Source organism: Melozone crissalis, unplaced genomic scaffold (assembly GCF_028551555.1).
Source record: "Melozone crissalis strain CALT ecotype California unplaced genomic scaffold, PUWL_Pcris_2 ptg000081l_1, whole genome shotgun sequence".
Taxonomy (NCBI): Eukaryota; Metazoa; Chordata; class Aves; order Passeriformes; family Passerellidae; genus Melozone; species Melozone crissalis.
Window position 1 is genome coordinate 16,101,062 of NW_026535858.1, and position 22,822 is coordinate 16,123,883.

The following is a 22,822-nucleotide window of genomic DNA, read 5'->3' on the forward strand; positions in this document are numbered from 1 at the left end:
GTTACAGGAGCAGCAGCACCAGGAGCTGCATGAGCAGCTTGCCTGTGTGCTGTGAGATAAACCCCTCCTGAGTTTAATCCAGCTCAAGAGCTTCACCAAACTTTGCTGGTTTTGGACAGATTGTTTCTGGTTACCTCCTCAGTGACACTGACTGACTCGACCGGTGCTCAGTCTTGCCTGTTCCCTTCCTTCCATAAAATGCAGTGAAGGAGGGAGTGTTTTCCCCTGGTTCCACTGCAGTGAGACAGGTTACTGGAATTCATGTTATTGCTGGCAGATAAAAAGTTATCTCTGCTTATTACCCTGAAAGTCATGCCTACAATTATCCTTTCAAAGGACAGCTGTACAAAAGTTGGCACAGTCCCATCCAGAGATTACCTAGGTTGTGTTTGGCTTGCAGGTGTTGCATGTGACATCATAGCAGAGCTGAGCTGTAGGAAGAGAAAGGCAGGTTTAAATTAAAGCATTTTAATTAACAGTGGAAGGAGAGGAGTGGGGCTGATCATGCATTTAAGATAACTCCCATCAATGTTTAGAGAAAAGGATCAGGATTTTGCTGAAGTTCTGGAGTGAATCCAGGACTTTTTTCCTGGTAAATCCAGGGCATAAAGAGGAGCATCTTCCCTGATGTCAAGAAGGCAGCATGCAGTGAGCCCTGTACTGTCTGATGGTACAAAATAAAAAGGGATTCTCCCAGGTCCAGTGGATTGGGATGTAAAATTCACAGGGTCTTTGCATTTTTGGTTTTCTTAAAAGCCAAAGAACAGGCAAATGCAGAGGTGAGCCATCCCACCCCCAAATGGACTGGCTCATCCCAGTAAACTTACAGGGAGCTTCAGCCAGGAGGGATGAAGATGAAAACCGCCCTGCCCATCCCAGGCAAGGCTGCACCCATCCATCTCTTGAGACTGGAACTCAGCAGCACCCTGCCAATTCCCACAGCCCTCTCCTCATGGCAACAGGGCACTGTCTGTTTGACTGGCCTGCAGCTTGACTCTGTGGGTGTAGGGATTCAGTGATGCATTGCACGTGATTTATATACAAGCATGTGTTGCAAGGCCATATAGAGCTGATTTAAAAACAAAAGAGAAAGTGAAAACCGGGGTGGTGATTTACCTGCAGGGAGCTGGGGGGTATTTATGGCAGGCAGGGTCACTGCGGTATCTACCACGACTGGCGTCACCACAGTGCACAGGGAAGCCCCAGCACTGCTGGGAAGTGTCTGCAGGAAAAAATAGGGAAAACAGCTGACAAAGAGAGAAATCACAGCCTAGCTGAGACTTGGCCTCTGGCACCTGCGTGCTTCCCAGGGCCCCGGCACCTCCCCGGACCCGAATGTGCCCATGAACCCGGGGTGGAAAGCGATGGGTGGAGATGCTTTAACTCACGTGCACTCCACAAATCAGAAATACTTAACAGAATCACAGAATCAGTCAGGCTGGGAAAGCCCTCTGGGATCACCGAGTCCAGCCTATGACCGCGCACCGGGTCGGTGAGACCGCGGCACCGAGTGCCACCTCCAGGGACGGTGACTGCACCGCCTCCCCGGGCAGCGCATTCCAGTGTCGAACCACCCGGTCTGTGCAGAAACTCCTCTTGCTGGCCAGCGTGCACCTCCTGTGGCGCGGCTCGAGGCCATGCCCTCCCCCAGGCGGACAGCGGCAGGGGGAGAAGAGGCGGCCGAGTCCCGCCGGGCTACAGCCGCCTGCCAGGAGCGGTGGGGCGAGGAGGCCGCCCCCGAGCCCCCTTTTAGCGGGGCCGTGCCCCGGGTGCTCCGCTGGCCCCGCGTCCCCCCGGCCGTCGCTCCCGCCCCGCTTCACGCGGCCGTCGCTCGGGGCCGGGGGGCGGCTCCCGGGCCCCGCCCACTTCCGGCGGCGGCGGCGGCGCGCGAGGGGCCCGCCGGGATGGGCGCGGGCCCCGCCCCCGCCGCGGGGGGAGGGGTGGGCGGGGGCGCGCGCGGCAGGCGGGTCCCCGCCCCCCGCCCGCGGTGCCGCAGGACGAGGTGGGTTCGGCGCGGCCGCCGCCGGCACCGCCCGGCCCGGGCGGGGTAAGGGGCCCCGCGGCGCGGCCCGGCCCGGGGCGGCGGTGGGGCGGGGCGGGGCCGCCCCCGGCCTGGCGGCCGCGCGGGGCGGGCGGAGCGCGGGGCGGCCGCGCCGGCCCGGCCCGGCCCGGCCTGTCCCGTCCCATCGCGTCCCGGAGCGGGGAGGAGCCGCGCGGGAGCTCCCCGGGGGAGGTGGGCGGCCCGGCCCGGCGGGGAGGGGAGGGTCGGGGGTGGCGAAACCCGGGGCGCGGCGGGTCCGCCTCTTCCATTGATGAAATTTAAATTGCTCGGGGTTCGCCGCCCGCCCGCCGGCCCGGGAGGGACTGCTCGGCGGAGGGGCAGCGCGGCGGGCGGGCGGGCGGGCGGCAGGGAGGGAGCTCCCAGCGAGGCCGGGGTCGCCGCCTCTCCCGCCGCAGCCTCCGCAGGGGCGGCAGCCGCGCTCCGGCCCTTCGCGGGGCGGAACCCCCGAGCGAGGCGCTGCGCGTTGACCCAAGTGCTTGTTTATTTACTAAAGCGCGAAAATGTCGGCTCTCCTGAAAGGTAAGCTGACGCGCTGTGTTTTTCCCGGCCCCTCCGCCGTGCGTACGCGGGGCTGCGCTGTGTTTTGGGTCGGCGCTCCCGCTGCCTCGGGGGCAGCCGCCGCGCTGCGATGTGCCCGGGCTGCCGGGAGCCCTGCCCGTGACCCGGCTCGGCTCGGCTCGGTTCGGCTGTGCGGGCGCACGGCGGGACCGGGCGGCGGGGCTGCGCCTGGGGCTGTGCGCGGCAGGGGCTGGGGGATCCTGCGGGACCTCGCCAGCACAAATCGCCCCTGTCCGCTGAGCCATCCGGCAAAGTTGTGGGAGGATGCATGCCGAGGCTGAACGTCTTCGCTTTTTTTCTCTTTTTTCTTTCGTTTCCTTTTTTTTTTTTTTGTTTTTTGTTTTTTTTTTCCCCTGAGGCTTGAGTGTGTTTTTGGCGTTTTTTGATCCCGGTAGGCTCCGGCGCTCTCCTTTACTCCTCTCCGCATGTGTGAGTGTTTGTGTGTACGTGGTCTGAGTTTCGAATTCCCTCTGAAACACGGAACCAGCCTGCAAGAAGTCATTTTGGGAAGAAAAATTACTTTGGTGCATTGCCGTTGCAGTTTTCTTCCCCTGTTTTCCTGTATTCCTCGTGGTGCGGGTGTGCTTTTTTTTGTAATGAAATACGTGCCTATAGGGTTCCTTAATATAAATCCACGCAGGCCTATCAACAAATGGCATGCTGCCTGCAGAGGGAACACGAGCAGGTCGTTTGCTATACAGACTTGGGTGTTGCAGGCAACTGAGGGCTTTGGCAGGCTCTGGGAAGTCAGTGTCCGTCACAGAGTGGGTGTCCGGGGCTGGACAATGCTGGCTGTGTGGAGGCATCACCTGTCTGGAAATGCCCTGTAACACCTGGGCAGAAAGCAGGCAGCTGCAGGAGGAAAGTGCTGCCAGCACGTTGCTCAACCGGCCACTCTGAAAGTTATCAAGATAAAGCCCTTGTGAAGTTGATTAGGAAAATATATTGCTAATTGTTCTTTTAAAATAGAATTGGCTTATCTCAGACTACTGCTGAAGGTAGCCATCTTGCAGAGAAGTGCTGTTATTTCTGGAACAGAAAGCTGTAGAAACCTATGTAATGATCGTAATTGGTTTTTAAAATATTACCAGAGATTTGACAACCCTGGGAGCCTTAAAAAAAAAAACCCAAGCCATTCACTCTTTAGATACTCTTTGGTCAGGCCAATAGTACTAAAACATGTTGTCGTGTCAAATGATATTTTTAGTGTGTGGCTCATCTGCTAAACTGGGAAATTCAGCTGTGTCTGACTGTAAAACCTAAATTCTTGGTGTGTGCAGCTGGCAGAGCAGCTTCCCAGGTTGCAAATTTCTGAGTTAGCTCAGGCTAATGTGCTCATCTGTCAAGAAGAGTCAGGGCATAAAGGTTTCACTTCACGTATGCTTCAGTCCTGCATGTGTTGGCAAATTTTGCCCCTGGTAGTAGGAAAATGTTTGTAGAGGCTGAGTGGGTATGTTCCGTTCTGAAATTCGAAGTAGTGTTTGTTAGCATTGCACATTATAGTGTGGGTATTTAAAGAGACAGACTTTTATCCCTGCCAGAGATAAAAATTGCCTTGAACTTTAAGCGGAATCATTGGAAGTTAAGGCATTCACTCTGTACCCTGAGCACAGAGTTCAAGGGTAGAGCATTTAAAGTTTAGCTGAGTGTTGTAACTTACTGGCCACCCTTCTTGGTTTTTATGCATTGCTCTGGCTCCAGGGAGACCTAAATAATTTTCTGCTGTAGGTCTTTTTGTATACTTACTTGGGCTGTAAAAGTAATCACAGTTCATAACCCTCAGCCCAAGAGATTCCCTACTTTTTCATGAGAGAGGTTCTTGCTTGACTTGTCCCACAACTCCCTCCTGTGCCGCCTCCTTGTAGTACCAAGGCAGTAAAGTTCTCTTCTGCTGGATTAATGAACAAAATTAATCAATCTTAACGTTTTTCTCTGCCTTTAATGTGGAATAAGAGGAAGGACAGCAGAAAGGAAATATGTGCAAGCCCCTCAGTAAGAGGTGACCACTGTTCTGTTCATGTGCAGTTTTCCTGAGGAGATCTGCCCTTTGTGTTGTTTCTGGTAGTGTACAAAGTCCTCCTTTCTATTAGCTTGCTCTGATATACCATGATTTGTTTTTTCACATGTCAGTTATAAAATTAGGCATCATAAACCTGCCAGTACTCTTCTGTGTGCTGTAGCTCGTGTTGTGAGGGCAGGGGCCAGAGAGCAAAGCACAAAAGCCTGCTAGAAATAACAGTGGGTGGGGGCAGGAGGGTTGGAGTGAAATTCTCCGTGCATCAAACACCACCGTGAACTTGACTGAGGTGCCGTCCTGTCTCTGCTGCTTGGGGGGAACACTTTCTACCAAAGGCATTAATGTGAGATATCTTGCGTGGCTGTTTTTGCAGAGCCCAGTGTTCTCCGAAGTCTCAGCTATTTAGTCATGCTCTTCTGGCCTGTGCTCATTTCCTGTGTGGGCAGGTCCCCCAAGAGTCTTCCACTACCTTATCCCGCCCTTTTCTTACTCTGATGAGTGTTCAAGAACACTGGTTTCATAAAAGTGGGCTTAGGCTGAAATATGAGGCATTGATTGTGAAACAGTTTGGAAGAGGCATTTCTTTTAACATTATTTGGGATTTTATGGCCACGTGTATCCTTGGAAATCTCTTCCTGCGGTTATCCAGCACCCCAGCCTCCATCTGATTGTTAGAAGCACAGTAACTACTTTTCATTATGGCCTTAGGAAATTTTAGTTACCTGCAGGGAAGAATTGCTTTCAGATATGCGGTTGCACTGGCCTTTCAACTTCCTTGTTGCTGCTGGGTGGGAAGGGAAATCAGTCTTCACCCAGGCTGTGAAATTCAGCTGCAGTTTGTGTTAAAGGACTGCAGTTTTCTTTCTGCCAGCTGTAGGCTGGGATGTGTGAATGCCAGCTCCTTCCCAAAAGCTCTGAGGGGCAGCAGGAACAACGAGAGCCACGTTCACTCATATCATGCCCCAATACTGCTTTGGGGAGCATTTACAGAGTGCAGCCCAAGTCCTGGTGGTTATTTCCAAGATAAATGCTCAAAGCCTTTGCCTCACAGTGGCACCTTAAGAGTAGAAGAGCTGTCACTTCTCTTAGTTACAGAATTCACATTCTTACCTATGCAGAACAGATACTTTTCTCGCACCAGGCAAGCACGTGCTTTTATGGACTCCAGCCATATCCTTCCTCTGTCTTTCCCTGTAATAATAATAATTGGACTAACAGCATTAGGAATGCTCTGCCTGAGCAGCTGTGTGCTGACGCCCTGGCTCTGGATGAGGCTGAGGGGTCGCAGAAGTTGATAAATGTTAAATGCAAAGCCTGAATATCCCTCACTGCTGATGAAGGGTACGTCGGTGGCAGCTTTGGCAGGCTGGGGTTCAGTAAGAGCTGTCCCATCCAGCTGCTGCTCAGCGTGCCTGGCATTGGGAAAAGCAACAGGTCTGCTTTGCTTTCCTGTGAGGGTGCTGGTGGTCAAACGTGTTTAGCATTTGCTCATTCTGTTTGTGAAGAACTTAGAATATTCCAGAAAAAAAAAAAAAAGACCCCTAAACCAGGACATTGACATATATTTACTTTTATGATGCCTTTTAATCTCTGTTTGTTTGTGATGTTGCTTTGTCTCCAAGTGCTTTTTTCTGGTAGACATGAGTCTTTTGGCTAATGTGAGCAGAACAATCTTTTCCTATTCCATGGCAGCCCAGGGAGGCTGGCTGTGCCTCCCTCAGCCCCAGTGTGCTCCAGAGCACGACTGACGGTCCCTGCCGAGACTGGGGATTGCAGAGTTCCTTACGAGATGTGTTGCATCACTCTGGGAGGTTCGGATGTGTTACAGGCCGGCCAGAAACGAGACATGGCCACTGTTGTTGTTGTAGCAGAAGTGGTGTATTGTAACATATTGCAGGGAGGATTGGAAACATGTGAAAGCTTCTCCTGGCAATTGTTTCCGCCCCAAAGGGAGGGAATGAAGGGAGTACTTGTAGCAGTTTGGTGTTAAGCATGGAGCTGGTACAGACCTCCTTGTTTTTCTGTAGGAAAAAGTGCTTCCTGGTGGAGAGCTGCCTGTGTTTTCACACATTTGACCCGGAAAGATATGCCTAACAGGCTTTCAACTCTTACCTGCTTTTACTACTAAATGAAGCATTTGGTTTAAAAAAGGACCTATTGTTCAGTGTACTGTTCATCTTGAGCTGGCGTTTTCCCGTGTTGCACCACACATACTATGTGCACTGCAGCACTTGTCTGTCTTTTTTTTTTTTCTCTCCCTCCCCTACCTGCAAAACAGTGCAGTCAGGAAAATGGCTTCTGTGGGCTTCAAAGCAAGGATTACATACTGTCACTGAGGCTGAGGCTGTGCAATACTTTGCTTAGAAAAATAAAATAAAATCAAAATTGCATTAAAATGAACCGTTTCTGGTTTTCTTAGACATTCTCAATAGAAGAGCCTTTTAATGCATGTTCTCAATAAGTAGCCTTTAAATGCAGGTTCCTCTTCTAACAATGTTTTCTGTCAGTGTTGCTCTGTTCACTTGTGAAGTTCCCTCCTGTCCCTTTTTTGCACTACTATTCAGGGTATTTCTAAAATCCAGCTATATTTGGCAATGCATCACTCTCTGTGTTACAGGGAAGTGATCACTCAAGGGATTTGGCAGAAATTAAATTAACTGAGGTCTTTAGAGAACATACTCAGAATGTCTTTTGAGAATACACTCGCTTCCAATGCTTTCTGCTGGAAAATAAAGTCATGTTCTCTCCTGGTTCTTTCTGCAGGGTGGACTTTATAGCATATTTGTGTCTTTAGTCTTTTTCATGTTTGTGGAGTTTATCACTCTCAAAAACAAAACAAATGCTGAAGTGATAGACAGCCCAATTTTCTAGGTTGCTTAGTGACTGAAATGCATGCTGTAGTGTGAAAATAATCATGACAAAGTAAGGGAATGTTTACTGGAACAAACAGAAGATCCTGTGAAAGTGCACTGTGTAAATAATTAAAGCTTATGTTTATATTTGCTTGTAGAGCAGAGGGATACCTTCTACATAACTTTTCAGTAAGAAAATTCTTATTTTTCACACTTCTACTTGATAAAGTGTGTTGATGTGGTAGGATGTGACTTCTCTAGTAAAAAAGTGCAGTGCTGCAGATTTTTGGATACTTCTGGAGATGGACCATTGGTCCTTTGGGGTACTTTTGAGTTTTGAAAGAAGGGTCATTATTCTTTGGCCCAGTTTAAGATCTGTTCCCCAAGTAACTAGGAACAAAAACTTTAGATTCCTGGAATGCTAGCACAGTGATGAAACACGACTGGATTTTATGAGTTTATCAGTCTTTTAAAAGAAAATTGAAGGCTGTTTGTAGTCTAAATAAGTTAGTTTGTTTTTTTTTTTTTTAATAATTTTCGTTTGTTTTTATTCAAGATTTCAGCCAAGCAATGTCTCAAGCTGGCTCCTCACAGTTTCAGGAAGTCATTCGGCAGGAGCTGGAGTATTCAATGAAAGTAGAACTTGATAAGATCCTTGCGACCGCACACTCAAATGAGATAGAGGTAAGGAGCACGGAGTGGGTGCTGCTCAGAGCATGAGAAACGGGATGCAGGACACTGAGGCAAATCTCAGAAAGGAGATAAATCACAGATTTCCAGGTCCTTATTTTTAGGATGTGCTCTGATCCTGTGTGGAAGAGTAGCCAGGATACAATGTCAGTAGGAGACTTTTGGTTCCCTCTAGACTGGGTGACGGAGTTATTAAGTGTTTAATCATCTTTAGTTATTAAAGGTTCTGTGTAATCTTCAAAGGATTACAGAAAGGGAGGGTAAAGCTGTTATCTTAAATGTTGGGCCAAATTGTAATGACAAAAGAGTTGTTGTGTATCCAAGCTGGTTTTGTACTCTGAGTTTTAGTGAAAATGAGCTTTTGGTAACTTCTGGAATTTTACTTAAAGTTTAGCATGTCTACTTGAGTGCTCATGAAATTACTCTCGTGAATAGACTGTACATCAATTTGTAGAAATGCTTCTGTGATTGAGTAGGTGTGCATTGAATGCCAGCATTAACTAATGCATTTCTTCTTTGCAGCACACTAAAAAGGATCTGGAAGGATTTAAGAAGCTATTTCACAGATTTCTACAAGAAAAGGGACCATCTGTGGACTGGGGGAAGATCCAGAGACCTCCAGAAGATTCTGTAAGTTGTGATTAAGTGACGGTGTGTAAGGAAAATAAAACTGATAATTGCTACTTAAGGCAAATGATGTATTCACCATTGAATGGGTCTGTCTGCTGTGGTTCTATAAAACCATGTAGGACAACACTTTGGGTTCTAACTGAGAAATAATTATTTGTTGACATATGCTGTATGTCTTCCTGAATATCAAGTTCTGCTTACCATATGTGTCAAGTTCTTTGGTATTATTTTGTTAGCTGTTCTGGGAGCAGGGGAACAAAATGGGACAGATGCCACCTCACCATTTGGTGCCTTCTCTGGAGGAAACCTGTGTTAGAGGGGAAGTAGGGAGGACCTTTGTTGTTCCCATTTCCCTCCTGCCTGTAGAAGAGGGTTGCACATCTCAGATGAGACTGTTTCCAGCAATCCTTTATGTTTAATAATTTGAAAGGGACATATGGCAAGTGGGCTGGGTAATAGAGCTCATTTAGCAACTTCTGTAACCTGCAGCAGCTCAGCAAAAGTGAGAGATCTGGAACAAGGAGTTGACTGTAGGGGGTTTTGGAGCCTGATTTTCTAATGTTGTCTATGTTGTTGTAACTTATAACCTATAATTTGAGCTGCTACTGAAAAAGCACTATGTATTTTTTCAGCACTGTTTAGTACTGAAATAAATACTTCCTATTAAACCTAACCTCATTTTACTGATTCATCAGTGGCCTTAGGCTGTCCTTTGACTCTTGTGTAACGAACGGTGTAGTTGTGCTACGGATTCTTGCTTTTCCCAGCCTAGTGATCTTGGCATATTGCAGGAGCTCTGTGTGCTCCCAGGCCTGTGGTTTCTCTGAGGCTCTCTGTGTGCCTCAATCGAGGCTCTGTTCCCTGTGAAAGGCAGGCTGTCCAGTCACTTCCAGAACAGATGCAGGGCTGCTCTGTAAAGCGTTGAAGAATGATGCTGTTTTAGAGCAAGTCTAGGGTTTTTCCAAGGTTGAGTGTTTTCTTTTAACTTCAAAAACATGTGATGTCTCTCTTTTCTGTACTGTAACAGTGAATGAAGTGTTGCTTTGGAGAGAGAAGCCTGCCCTTAATGAAGAGGCCAGGGTGGGAAATTGGAGTTCTAGATAAGATGACTTACAAGGAAGGCTGAAGAAAAGGGGATTTCTTTCAGTGTAGAGGGGCTTGAGACTCTGGGGGGATGTCTTTTAAATATGTAAGAAGGTAGTTAGGACAATCAAAGGAATAAACTGTTCCCTGTGCCAAGAGAAGGGATTAAATTACAGAAGTTTGATGTGAGTGAATGGGTGCTTTGTGGAGAGGAAGAGCTGCTGTCTATTTTTCAAGTTTTGCACACCTTCAGTGAAAAAACTTACAGGTTCTGTAAAGGTCTGAAAGTACCCAGGTAGGACATCTGGAGCAGATGTCAAACTGGAGGTGTTGGCAAGGCTCTGAAATAGAGTGGGGGCATATTCCCAGGTATGGGGTATTCCCAGGCATGGCAAGCTGCTGAAAAAGAGCTAACTTAAGGTCCCAGAGGGCTGAGTGGAGAATGGCAGAATTAGAAAGAGTATCTCTCTTATTTCCTTATGGCATGTACTGCTCATTCTCAAATGGGTCCCTGTGCTAGGTAGCAAAATAGCTTTTGATGAGAGAGAGAGAAAGGTAAGAATTCTGCAAAATCAGTGACATGCAAAATCAGGTGACTTCTGGTCTGATGAGATGCGTGCATGACGGGAAGTGAAATTTCGCTTCCTGGCATGAACTCTAAATCAAGTAACCATGCTTGTTGGTAAGTGCCACAGAAGAGAGCTGGGGCAGAATATCTGCTAACAAATTTCCTTCCATGCCTTCTTCACTTCATAGAAAATACCCCTTTCTCTAGGGATGCTTGGACTTCCTGATCCGACAGGACGTGGGTTTGAGTGCTTATGAAAACTGAGAGCAAAGATAAATGTCTTTGTTTTTTTCCTTTCTCTTTTTTGCTGACCATATGATTTCTATCTCTCCCTGCTGTATCCACTCCCTCCTTTTTAATGCATCAGTCATGTTAGGGACATACTGTGGAAAATGAAGAGGGTTCCTCATAAGACACATTCCAAGGGACCTTCTCCCAAATTGTTCTTTACTGAGGAGTATGCAATATGGAATTATTAAATAAAAGTTGATTTCATAAAGACCAGAATTTCAGAATTACTGGTCTAGCTAGTATGTGTAAGAACAGTGTGAGCTTTTAGAAGGGCTAAAGAGGGATAACTTCTGAAGGGCTGCAGTACTGAGTTCTTTGGGACAGGTATCCATCTGTGAACACATATTTAGTTTGAGTGCTTCAGTTCCAATTTAGTTTTCTTTTCCTATAAAACCTCAGAGCATATTCTCCTCCTGCTCTTGTTACAACAGCACAGGGATTGGTGTATGGAAGAAGTGTTTGCTGGTAATCTTGCAAGTCCTTTATAATTGCAAGTGATTTATAATTGCCTGTAGGAATGACCTTGTTTTATGAGGTGGTGGGATGCTTGGCTGCTTGGACAATTTCACACTGCAAGGATCATGGCCTAGAAAGCACCAAATTCTTTGCAGTGTGTATTTATTTGCCTGTGATTGTTTTGGAGACTTGCTTTGCTGCTGGGAATTCTGGCAACTCTAATCTTCAGCTGATCCCTAGTAGAGCAAAAGGCATATGTTGAGGTATCTATGTGCCTCTGTGTGTATAAACACACAGACATACATGTGTATCTGTAAACAGGCACACAAATCATCTGCCAAAGTGTGGGTTTGTTGCTTTTTTATTTATTTCGCAGCTTAAAAAGGTTCATGAATGTTGTGTGACTCCCCAAAGGGTAACAATTAGCATTGACTCCATGATTGCAGAAGGCTGATCAATTGTTTCATTGTTCTGTCTTCTACTGTAGGTAGTAAGAAGCCCCTAACCCTTACAGACAGTCCCATACAGCTTTGACCTAATTGGTCAATCCATCCAAACACCATCCAGTGTCCAATTAAGAAATCCCCCTTTGGTGGACAATCTCCATAACACATTTCACATGTGCACAACAACAGGTGCAGCAAGTGGAGATAAGAATTGTTTCTCATTCTTTTCTCTGATCTCACAGCCCTCCCCAGGACAATGCCTGGGGAAGTCTGTGCCTGCTCTCTGTGGCCAGAGAGCTGCTGCCACACATGAATAGTTTATTGGATATATGGCTTTGTCCTTTAGGTGGGGAAGAGTGTTTCAGGCTTTTGCCCAGTGCCAAGGGGCAGTGCTGTGAGTGCTGTGCAGAAGCAGAATTTCTGATGAGACTTCTATAGGCCATCTAGTGTGTTACCTATTGTATTTGTTCTCTGAATGTAGCTTCTGCTTCTTCCTGAAGACAAGTAAAGTCTCCTGTCAGTAAATTGAAACAGAAATTATTGCTTTGTAGTATTCCTGTTTTTCTCTGCAATGGGAGATTCCACCCCTGACCTCCATGTTTTCAGTGTAACAGCTTATACTGATGACAGTAACAGAAGATTGAACCCATTTCACACCATATTGGTAAACCTCTGACTTGTTTTTTCCTTCCAGATGCTTTGCTTTCATATGTCCAAAGGCTTACAGTGATAGCTCGCATAGTTAGCTCCCATTACTGTTACAGTCTCCAGAGAAGAAAGTTCACTGAGAGTGCCAGTTAACAGGGAGAGGAGGTAAAGAATGTGGACATGGCAAGTGTAACTTAATCCCCTCGATGTAGATTACAGCCATCTGTTTGTTTGAATTGGAAGCAATAGCAAAGTCCTGCTGGGAGGCCTCTGAGAGAGCTGCAGTGATCAAGTTAACCTCAGAACACCAATGCAGAACCTCATCTGGGATGTAAAGAGAGCATCTGAAGCAATGTGAGTGTGAAAGGAGCTTGTCTATTAGAGCCTTTGTTTTTTTCTTCCCCAGAAGTTGGATTCTTATCTGCAGCTCAGGTTGTCACCTCAGTGAGCTATATCATGAAAGAAAAGAATGAATGTTATGCCCTTACTCAAAAGCTAAATATCTTCTTAATCTTGAACTTTGGAAACAAGTTTTAAGGGTTCATAGAATCATGGAATGGTTTGGAAGGGATCTTAAAAGTTGTCTTGTTCCACCCCCCTTCCCTGCACCGGGACATCTTCCACTAGACCAGGCTGCTCCAAGCCCTATTGAACTTGGCCTTGGACACCTCTAGGGATGGGGCAGCCACAGCTTCTCTGGCTGAGCTGTTCCTCTGCTTTACCACCCTCAGAGTAAAGAACTTCTTCCTAAGATCTGATATAAATCTCACCCCTTGTCGTTGGAAACTATTCCCCTTCTCCTGTCCATATCAGCCTGTGTAAGGAGTCTCTCTTCCTCTGTAAGCCCCCTCTAGGTGCTGGAAGGCCTCCCAAAGCCTCCTCTTCCCCAGGCTGACCACCCCCAGCTCTCCCCACCCTGACCTCACAGGAGGGCTGTTCTCTCTCTCTCTGATCACCTTTGTGGCTCTCCTCTGCACTGCTCTAACAGGTCCACAGATTTCCTGTGCTGAGGACTCCATATCTGGGGGCAGCACTGCAGGTGGGGTCTCATGAGGGCAGAGACCTCTTAATGTGGTGCTGTTTCCAGAACTGTCCCTTGGTGCTGAGTAAATGTTTCCTCAAGCTGTAAGTACACATTAACTAATAGGGGCGTCCTCCTTTCCGGCCTGCCCACGGTGACAGCCCTGATGCTCATTCTGTCTGTCTCTGACAAACTCTTGCAAGGCTCCTTGCAGTAGGAGTAGGCTGCTGGAATCTGTTAGTCAAACTCCCAACATTGCCTCATCCAGGCTGTTCCAAGAAATCACTTCTGTGACGTTGGCTGAAAAACAAAAGAAGCTGCATGTGTCGTCTTAGAGCAGTCCCAAACCAGGGCTGCCAGGCTGTCTCAAGCAAGTGACACTGCAGCCATGCATCTGGAAGACATGGCATTCCTGCCCCTGGCTTTTCCTGAACATTTCCCCATCAGCACTTACTTGTCAAGCACACAGTTCCAAACCCTTAGAGCAAGAATTGATTTTTATTGCTGTGGAGCACTTCTCCAGTTGTGTATGGGCTTGTAGGTGATGAGGTATTTGTGCATATCAGTGCCTGCACATGGCTGGAACTGCTGGATCGATAGCTCTGGCATCCGGCAGTCCTGGTGCTGCAACGTTCCTGCTGGAACTTGACTTTTTGACATTTGTTATTCTCTGAATTAAAGACCCTTCAAGATCCAGGGCTTTATTGCCAAGTTGATGTTTCCAATGCCTGTGCCAGAAGAAACTGAAACATTTAGTGAGGCTGAGTCATAAATTTTGTGTTGTAACTGGTGAAACATGCAGTGAACTGAGTCCTTGATGGAACTGTTACCTTCTTCAGGAATTCTACTCTGAACATCCTGCAAAAGCTGGTTTCAGGCATGATAGTGAAAGCATCAAAAGGTAGTTGGCACTTTAGCAAAAGCAAATGATTTTTGAGGCAGTCTGGCCCTGAACTGTGTGTCAGACTTTCTGCTTTTTGTGAGTGATGCAAGAAGAACATAGTGAGACTTGAAAGTTGAGATAATTTTTTTGGACATTCAGACAGTGTCAGAACATCATGGATGTGACTCACATCCCACCCAGCTAAAGCTTGAGATGAGATGTTTTTAATCCATGTGCAAGTCCAATGCAGGGTGTTCCTGACCTTGGAGGGGATGGGAAGCAGTAAATCTGTGCATAAGTCTCTGTATGTGCTGCTGGTAGCAGCATGTTCATTGAGCTTCCTGATGCACCTCCAAGACATTAAACCCAGGATTTATCATCTCCTTGTTAATGAGAAGAGCAGTTTTTCAGGGTGCTTCAGCCTGAGCATAATCTCATAATTAAAATAATGTTCTAGCAGCTAGAATGCTACAGCACTGGAACACCAGGACTTTTCTTCAAAAGACAGGCACAGCAAGAGTCCACTTTCTGTGCACCTCTGTTCCTGAAAAGTTCTTGGTGGTTTGCAGGAAGCTCCTGCCTGTGTCCTCATGAAATGACAGCGATTGTGGTGCTGTTTCTGTCCCAGCCATGAGACTTCCACGTGGAGTTATCTTCTCTTGCAATGCATCCTATAGGCTTTCCAGATCCCATGGGCAGAATTTCCCTCCTGTGGGGGATCTGCCCTGATGTGCTGCCCGTGATGTCCCGAACGCTGGAATTGCGCAAGGCGTCCTCTCTACGCCCGCGTATCCCGGTGAGAAACATGACTCTTGTTCCAGGGCAGTGTGAATTTCCATTTGAACCCCAGCCCTTGCCCAAAGCAAACACAGCTCTGAAAACTACTCTGTATGTACTTGGTTTTGGAAACCAGTTTTGGATCTTACACACCCCTTATCAGAATTAAAATAATGTTCTAGCAGCTAGAATGCTACAGCGCTGGAACACCAGGGCTTTTCTTCAAAAGAAAATCTCTAAAAGGGCAGGCTAAAAGATAATTGTATTGATTCTGGTCTAACAGTTTTGGCATGATTGTTACTGTGGCATTGTTACCATTATTTCTTTGACTTAGGTGCTTTTAGTAAGGAGGCAACAGTACCTAATGTGAGACACACTGTTCTTATGAGCCTGATTTTGCTCTCCATCGTGAGCCCCAAATGTAGCCCAGACTCTGTTCTTAAACCTGTAGGAAACAGCTGTCAATGAGGTAGAAGACTTCCTGTAAGGTCTGTTATGAGCTGGATGAGCACATTCTGAAAAGAGCAGAATAAGAACTGGGAACTCTCTTCCACTCTGTATCATGCTATCGGGAGAAATGAATTGTATCAGAGTAGTGGCTGGAATGAGAATCAGTGTAGACTGAGTTAAAGAACCAACATTTTCCCATTTTCCCAAGAATGTTGCCTTTGACAACCTCAGAGGGGAAAAAAATAATCTATGAGTTTAAGCTGCTCAGGGAAGGAAAGTTATATGTGCCTTGCATGTAGGGCCTGGTTCTTAAATTGTGGCCTGACTGGAGGGGGAGAGAGGCCATCCCATGGGGCAGTGAGTCAGATGGTCCCCAAGGAAACCCCCTGCCCTTCTGCAGGGCAGGAACAGGGTTGTGACAAATGGTGTAACTGGCCTGATTTCTCATCTGAATGAAGCTAATGGTTCCTGGTGTCACAAAGTCTTTAGAACCTCTTGAGAAAAAGAGGTCATTATAGTAACAAACCAGGTTATTTGTATCATAACAAAACAGTTACTGTAGACTCACTTTGCAGATGTTCTTTAGTGTCATAAGGCACGTGAATAAATGTGGGTTTTATCATCAAATTGTAAGTTTTGAAAGTTTTTAGAGAAATCGATTTCTTTCCAAATATCTGACTGCTGGGTTTGGGTCTTTTTTGTTTTGTTTGTTTGTTTGTTTTCCCAGATCCAGCCCTATGAGAAGATCAAGGCCAGAGGCCTGCCTGATAACATTGCTTCTGTCTTGAACAAGCTGGTGGTGGTGAAGCTCAATGGTGGCTTGGGCACCAGCATGGGCTGCAAAGGCCCCAAGAGCCTCATCGGGGTGCGGAACGAGAACACCTTCCTGGACCTGACAGTGCAGCAGATCGAGGTAACGCTGCAGCAGCCAGCACACACTGAGCTGCTCCTGCATGGCTTGTTAACAGGGATCCAGTGGGGGCTTGCCAAAAGGAAGAGGAGAGGGAGGCGAGGTCTGGTGCTGGGTGAAGCAGAGAATTCCCACGAGAGGGACGGTGCAGTCAGACTGAGCTCTGTGCCCCTCACATGTGTTAGCACAAGTGTGACCCAGGCCGTGCACAGCAGCCTGGACAGGGGGATCAGGAGCACAAGCAGTCACACTGCAGAGCTTGTCTGGCCTGGATAACTCCTGGGCTTGTTCCCGACTCCTCCAGCTGCAAGTTTATCTTTTCAAAAAGGGATTTTTTATGTGCATTAGAACAAAGCTTTTCACAGCAGCTCCAAGTTCCTTCATGCATTTAAACTCTTGCACTGGAAGAGATTGTTGGCATTTTCCTCTGAAGAAAGAAGAGCAGAAGAAAATAACAGCTGCTGGTGTTGGGAGAGGACGTTTTGGCTTATGTTTTTAATGCTGAATATTCCTCTTAGAGCGGATAAGGAAGGCAGAGTTATTAGAGTAGGAGGTGGGGTGTGCCTGCTCCCTGGTTTCTGGAGTGCCAACAGTTTTTGCCTCAGTGTGATGTTGTTTGGAGTGGCTCTCCCATGTGTGTTAGATGGTTCTATGACAAACTCAAATTTGCATCCAGCTGATGCAGCCCTTTCTCCAAAGCATCACTGTGGAAGTCTCTGACTCCACCAAAGTGTAATGACCCCAAATGCTCCAGCACAGGAGGGTGAGCTGATACACAAAGCTTAAAATTCACTCAAGGGTCTTTCTCTTTTCCACCTACCCCTTCTATTTTCAGTGGAACTGCTGTGATCTCTGATTTTTTTTTTTTTGCCTTTGTTGTGCACATAGAAATGCTCTTATGTATTTCAGCTCCATGCTATAGATTCCCAAATAATTAACATGGTGACATTTGATTTATAATGTGCTCTTGATACAATTGTCCATCTCTCTCTGCTAAGAAAATGTGGAAGTGCTTCCTGTGCAGAGACAGTGTGGAAATGTCACCTTGACAGACTGCAATGATTCGATGGAAAACGTGTCTTTTGTAATCAACAATTAAAGTGATCATTTTGTGGCTTTGTGGTTTCAAATTTTAGACCTCAATGCAGGTTTAAAAACAAAGATTCACTAATTAAAGATACATTAATTAGTGTGGGTCTTATCTTTACAACTAACAAGGATTTATTTTCCTTTACCTGATTGATTATTCTTTTTGTAGCATAAGTGCATCTCTTTTTTTTCCTCATGCATTCATTATTTCCAGTCTGTTTCACCTAATTTCTTTCTCCCAAAATCTCAGGTGTCAGGAGTTAAAGCTAATAATACATGCTGAATTTACCATTTATTTCCCATCTCAGCATTTAAACAAATCCTACAACACCGATGTTCCTCTGGTTCTCATGAATTCCTTTAACACAGACGATGACACAAAGAAAATCCTGCAGAAATACAGTCACAGCCGTGTGAAGATATATACTTTTAATCAAAGCAGGTATCAAAAGACTTCTCCACTTGGGGTAGAAGAAAACAGCTTGCTTCTCCACAGTCCAGATGGGGTGGATTGAATTTGAGGTGTCTTCTGTACCTGTGTTCAGTCTCTTTTGGGCCTCGTGCTGAGACTGAACCCAGGGGGTTGGGCAGAGTCAAGGGCAATGTATTAAAGCTGGGGAGAGGGGGTGTGTGGGCCCCAGTTCCCAAGAAATGTACAAATAGTGGTGTACTGGCTGCTGGCCCCTTGATTCCTGAATTTGCTGTTAGTATCCTTGGGCTCTGGAGTTGTTCTCCTTATGGAGAACAAACTCTAGTCCAGGTGGCTGTTGGGGTCAGAGGGGTGTTTGATATGCTCTGGACCTGCCTGTCAGAGGAAAGCTGGTTTGCAGTGTGGCCTGAGAACTGTGCCTTTACATCCTTGAGTAGATTGCATTCTGTAGCTTCTCAGCGACAGCTCAGAATGTGGGAGGGTCATTCAGTTCAGATACTCAGGAAAAGCACACCTCCAGAAGCCCAGGGAGCTGCACCTTAATTGTAATATTTTTATTTTATGCTATTCTGATGCTGGTGAGGATGTAACAAGACCCATTGTCCTCACAGGTACCCCAGAATTAACAAGGAAACTCTGCTGCCAATAGCCAAGGATGTCTCTTACTCAGGAGAGAACACGGAGTGCTGGTACCCTCCAGGCCATGGAGACATCTACGCCAGCTTCTACAACTCTGGGCTGCTGGACAACCTCATTGCAGAGGGGAAGGAATATATTTTTGTGTCCAATATAGATAATTTGGGTGCCACTGTGGACCTTTACATTCTTAACCACCTCATGAACCCACCCAATGGAAAACGCTGTGAATTTGTCATGGAAGTCACAAACAAAACCCGGGCGGATGTGAAGGTAAAGGGAGATGGGTGAGAGTCTGAGTGTGTTGGTGGCCATCTCCAGCCTCCTCTGAATCCATGGATTCAGGCATACACCCAGTCTCCTCATAGCTATTTTAGGCACCATTTAACACATCAGCTCAGATCTAATTTGAGATGCACAAAATCAGCAAGTTTAGGAAGTTGTAATTCATGGAACAGATTTGATCTGTGCTCTGGGCAGCAGCAGATGAGGACAGCCTGGGCTGGCCTGGAAGCACAAGGGATGTGCAGGGTGCAGGTCACAACCTCTGCACCTTCTCCAAACTGTCACATACACTGGGGGCAGAAGCTGGAAGCTTGAAAACAGCATTGAGGGCTGGGATGCAGCAGTTGTCTCACAGAAAACTGCCTGAGCCACTTCCAACCCTGCATGGCACAGCTCTGTGTGGCACAGCTGCCCACCTGCTCCTGCCCTAGCCCCTGGCTTTGTACCCAGTCCAGGAGTGGCATTTCTCAGAGGTTTATGGCATGTATCAAGTACTTGTAGCCTGCAGTAATTTGTCCTGCTACTGTGCTCTGCCTCTCTTCTTTTGTATGTGAGAACAAGATTTGGATTTTCTCTGTATTCATTTGGGAAGCTCTGACTTAACCCTATAAAAGCACAACAATGCACTGTAAGAATACTTAGATTTAATTTACCTTTTGCTCCATCATCTGACAAAGTACTGCTGAGGGTGACTTTTGACAACAGCAGCATTTGCAAAATATTCTCAACAACCTTTGTTAAAGGAATTAAAGATCTTGGAATGCTGAAATGATTGTTGGGCAGTCCTGACTGTACTTTAAACATGCTCTATAATTAGTAACCTGGTAGCTGGTTACTAAAAACAAGATGTGTGTTTTCTCTGGGGTTCAACATCAAATGCCAACAGAGCAGTGCATCTGCCTGTGCTGAGGGGAAGATTTCTCTGGCTTCTCATGAACAGGACTTAAACCCTCTCACTTGCCCCTTGCAGGGTGGCACGCTGACGCAGTATGAGAACAAGCTGAGGCTGGTGGAGATAGCTCAGGTCCCTAAAGCACACGTGGATGAATTCAAGTCTGTGTCGAAGTTCAAAATATTCAATACCAACAATTTGTGGATAGCTCTGTCTGCAATTAAAAGGCTGCAAGAGAAGAACGCCATTGACATGGAGATCATTGTTAACCCAAAGGTAATCAGCTGGCAAGGGTTTAGAGAACACTGACCCAAACAAACCTTTAGTTTCTGGGTGGGTAACTGGCACTGCTGCCTCACAGAGCCAGGCTGGGGGCGTCGGGCTGCAGCTCTCAGTGCCAGAACCTGCTCTTCATGTGAGTTTTCTCTTCCAGACTCTGGATGGAGGCTTGAACGTTATCCAGCTGGAGACCGCAGTTGGTGCTGCTATCAAGAGTTTTGAGAACTCTCTGGGGATAAACGTCCCTCGTAGTCGTTTCCTGCCTGTGAAGACCACCTCGGATCTCTTGCTCGTGATGTCCAATTTGTACAGCCTTAACGCGGGGTCTCTAACCATGAGCGAGAAGCGTGAATTCCCAACAGTGCCTCTTGTCAAACTGGGAAGCTCCTTCACAAAGGTAAACACCTGGTGCTCAGCTCTGAATGAAGACACTGCTCATAGCAATAACTGAGTGAAAAGTGAGGTTTGCTTTATCTACCTCTCTCCACCTGGGCCTTCCCTTTTGCCCTTTGTGAAGGCTGTGAGAATTCAGATCCTGGCTGTGCACGCTCGGTGCTCCACATGCATTCTGTGTTCTACTGTTCTCACACTTGTTTCTAAAAGAAATCACAATTACAAAGTGGCAACTTTTATATTGATGCAGATGTAGGTTATGGGAAGGTTCCTGAAGAGTATTCAAGAGGCTTCTCCCATGCCTGTCTTAATCCAGAGATGACTTTAATACTGCTTATTTATTTTCTCTTTCCAAAAGGTTCAAGATTACCTGCGGAGGTTTGAAAGTATTCCAGATATGCTGGAGCTGGATCATCTCACGGTTTCAGGTGATGTTACATTTGGGAAGAATGTTTCATTAAAGGTGAGTGTGCAGTGGGGATGCTGCTGCAATAATCCTGACTGATCTCTGCTCCTTGGCAATTGATTCTGAGGCAGTGCCTGTACACACAGTCCACAGGAGCACTCCTGGGAGTTGGGTAACAGGCCCAAAGGTGGCAGAGGCCATGGCCGGACAGTGACCCTTGTGATGGGGTGCAGGATGTTGCTGCCAGAGCTGCTGCTCCATGCAGGCTCAGGCTGAGAGGAGGTTTATTTATGAACCTTGAAAGCACCACAGACGTCACATCTCTGTTCACACACTGCTGCCACCTCTGCCCTTTGGCTCAGTCCCAACTCCCTTCCCAGGCTGGCCTTACCACCCCTTTTCAGGCCCTTTTGCAGCACTTTGGGGTTCTCTATTTATTAGTAAATGTTGGAGCTGAGCAAGTTTCTCTCAAATTCTTCCTTAGGATCTTGATAGTCCTGGCAGCAGCTGCAGTTCTCTAGGGCAGTTTGGCAGCTGCCAGGGGTGAAAGATGGTGCTGCATCACCTGGCACAGGATCAGGCTGTGGGCTCTGAGCTGTCCCTCTGTCCCCACATTTGCTGTTCAGCTGGAATAGGAGCCTTCCTGGGACACACCTGGGGTGGGGGAAACATTTTTCCACTTCAAAGCAAGCAGACAAGAGCCCTTAAAGTAACCACGTCTTCAACTAAGTTACCAGTTCTGCTTGTAGGCCAATGGGCTCTAGCATAGTAAAATTAGAGAGGTTCCAGTAATGCTTGTTTAAAACCTTTGTTTTGGGGGAAAAAGACCCCCAAATGTGTATGCAGAAACAATACAACTAAATGCATTCAGGCTCTGAGTGTGGTACAGCTGACACTTGACTGCTCCTCCAGACAACCTCTGCCCTCCTTCCACGTCAACAGGTAACAGGTTTCTGAACCCTTGTTTCTTTTCTGTCTCCCCAGGGAACAGTCATCATCATTGCAAACCATGGTGACAGGATTGACATCCCAGCTGGAGCTCTACTAGAGAACAAAATCGTGTCTGGCAACCTGCGGATCCTGGACCACTGAGTCCAGGAGAGGGCACGGTCAGGGCTGGGGCTGCTGTGCCCAACCAGCCTTGTCGTGGAAGAACCTTTTAAGCATTAGAAATCTAAGTACACAGAGGGCCTATGCTTTGTCATCTTCACAGTACCCTGCAGTATTAATTTAAAATTAATTTCTCTTGCTTATCTTTAAGCAGCCACATAAGCGCCATGGATGTGCGTAAGTAATGCTTCAGTCCTTAAAGAGATTCTGTAACTCAGTTAATACAACCTTGAAGTGCAATACTGTTTGTCTTGCGGGAAGATGGACAGATCCTCTTTGATAAGAAGTTCAGAGGCTCGCCCTCGACCATTCAGTAGTTTTGAATTGCTTGTAACTGCAGAAATAAAGCTGTGAAGCAATACAGGAGGGACAACATGGTTGGCAACTCCTGTGACATTTTAGGAAGGCACAGTTGAAAACCAAAAGTTTCACTACTGCTAAACAGGCTCTTAAAACCCTGTATTTCATGTGCTCACAAGCTGTAGCCCTCTTCAACCCCCCCAAAGTACAAGTGGGATGTCCTATCCCAGTTGTACGGCGAGGTACTGGGGTAAGGCTGTCAATACCTCCATTTCCGTATCGTGAGAGTGGGAATCATCCGTGTTCCAAACTTGCCCAAAGAATCCAATACTTGAGAAAAATGCCTCAGTAGCCACGTGTGGTGTTTGCTTTTTCACATCCCATTTAAGACTGGATCTCCTGTCAATATCTTAATCTTCGATCTGCCCTCTTTTTTCAATAAATGGATCACGTTGACTACACCTATGTTCATATTGTCACAGCCATGTATGTTAATTTATCTTCTCTTGAGTTTCTAAATTTGTACAGGAATCGAAATCCCTGTCCTGATCACTATTGATTTCTTAATGTTTCTCTTGTATTTACATGCAGACAACTTTATTTTATAAGCTTAGTATAACACTGGTATGTATCATTAAAGAAGTTGGTCTTTAAAAACAA

The 22,822-nt window shown here is 46.7% G+C and overlaps 1 protein-coding gene across 3 annotated transcripts; it reads left to right on the forward strand.

Moving 5' to 3' along the window:
• Nucleotides 1-1,947: 1,947 nt before the first annotated feature.
• On the forward strand, nt 1,948-22,822 carry UGP2 (UDP-glucose pyrophosphorylase 2). 3 transcript variants are annotated; one of them, XM_054290152.1, is made up of 10 exons: nt 1,948-2,002; nt 8,046-8,173; nt 8,702-8,809; nt 16,160-16,345; nt 17,740-17,873; nt 18,473-18,770; nt 19,753-19,950; nt 20,108-20,350; nt 20,705-20,809; nt 21,737-22,822. In XM_054290152.1, exons 2-10 carry the CDS (start codon nt 8,060-8,062, stop codon nt 21,842-21,844), a joined length of 1,494 nt encoding a protein of 497 aa, XP_054146127.1. In that variant the 5' UTR covers nt 1,948-2,002; nt 8,046-8,059; the 3' UTR covers nt 21,845-22,822. The 3 variants fall into 3 exon arrangements, with proteins under 3 accessions (XP_054146127.1, XP_054146128.1, XP_054146126.1); XM_054290153.1 differs by lacking the exon at nt 1,948-2,002 and adding an exon at nt 2,212-2,230 and having other exon boundaries at nt 8,044-8,173; XM_054290151.1 differs by lacking the exon at nt 1,948-2,002 and adding an exon at nt 2,445-2,581.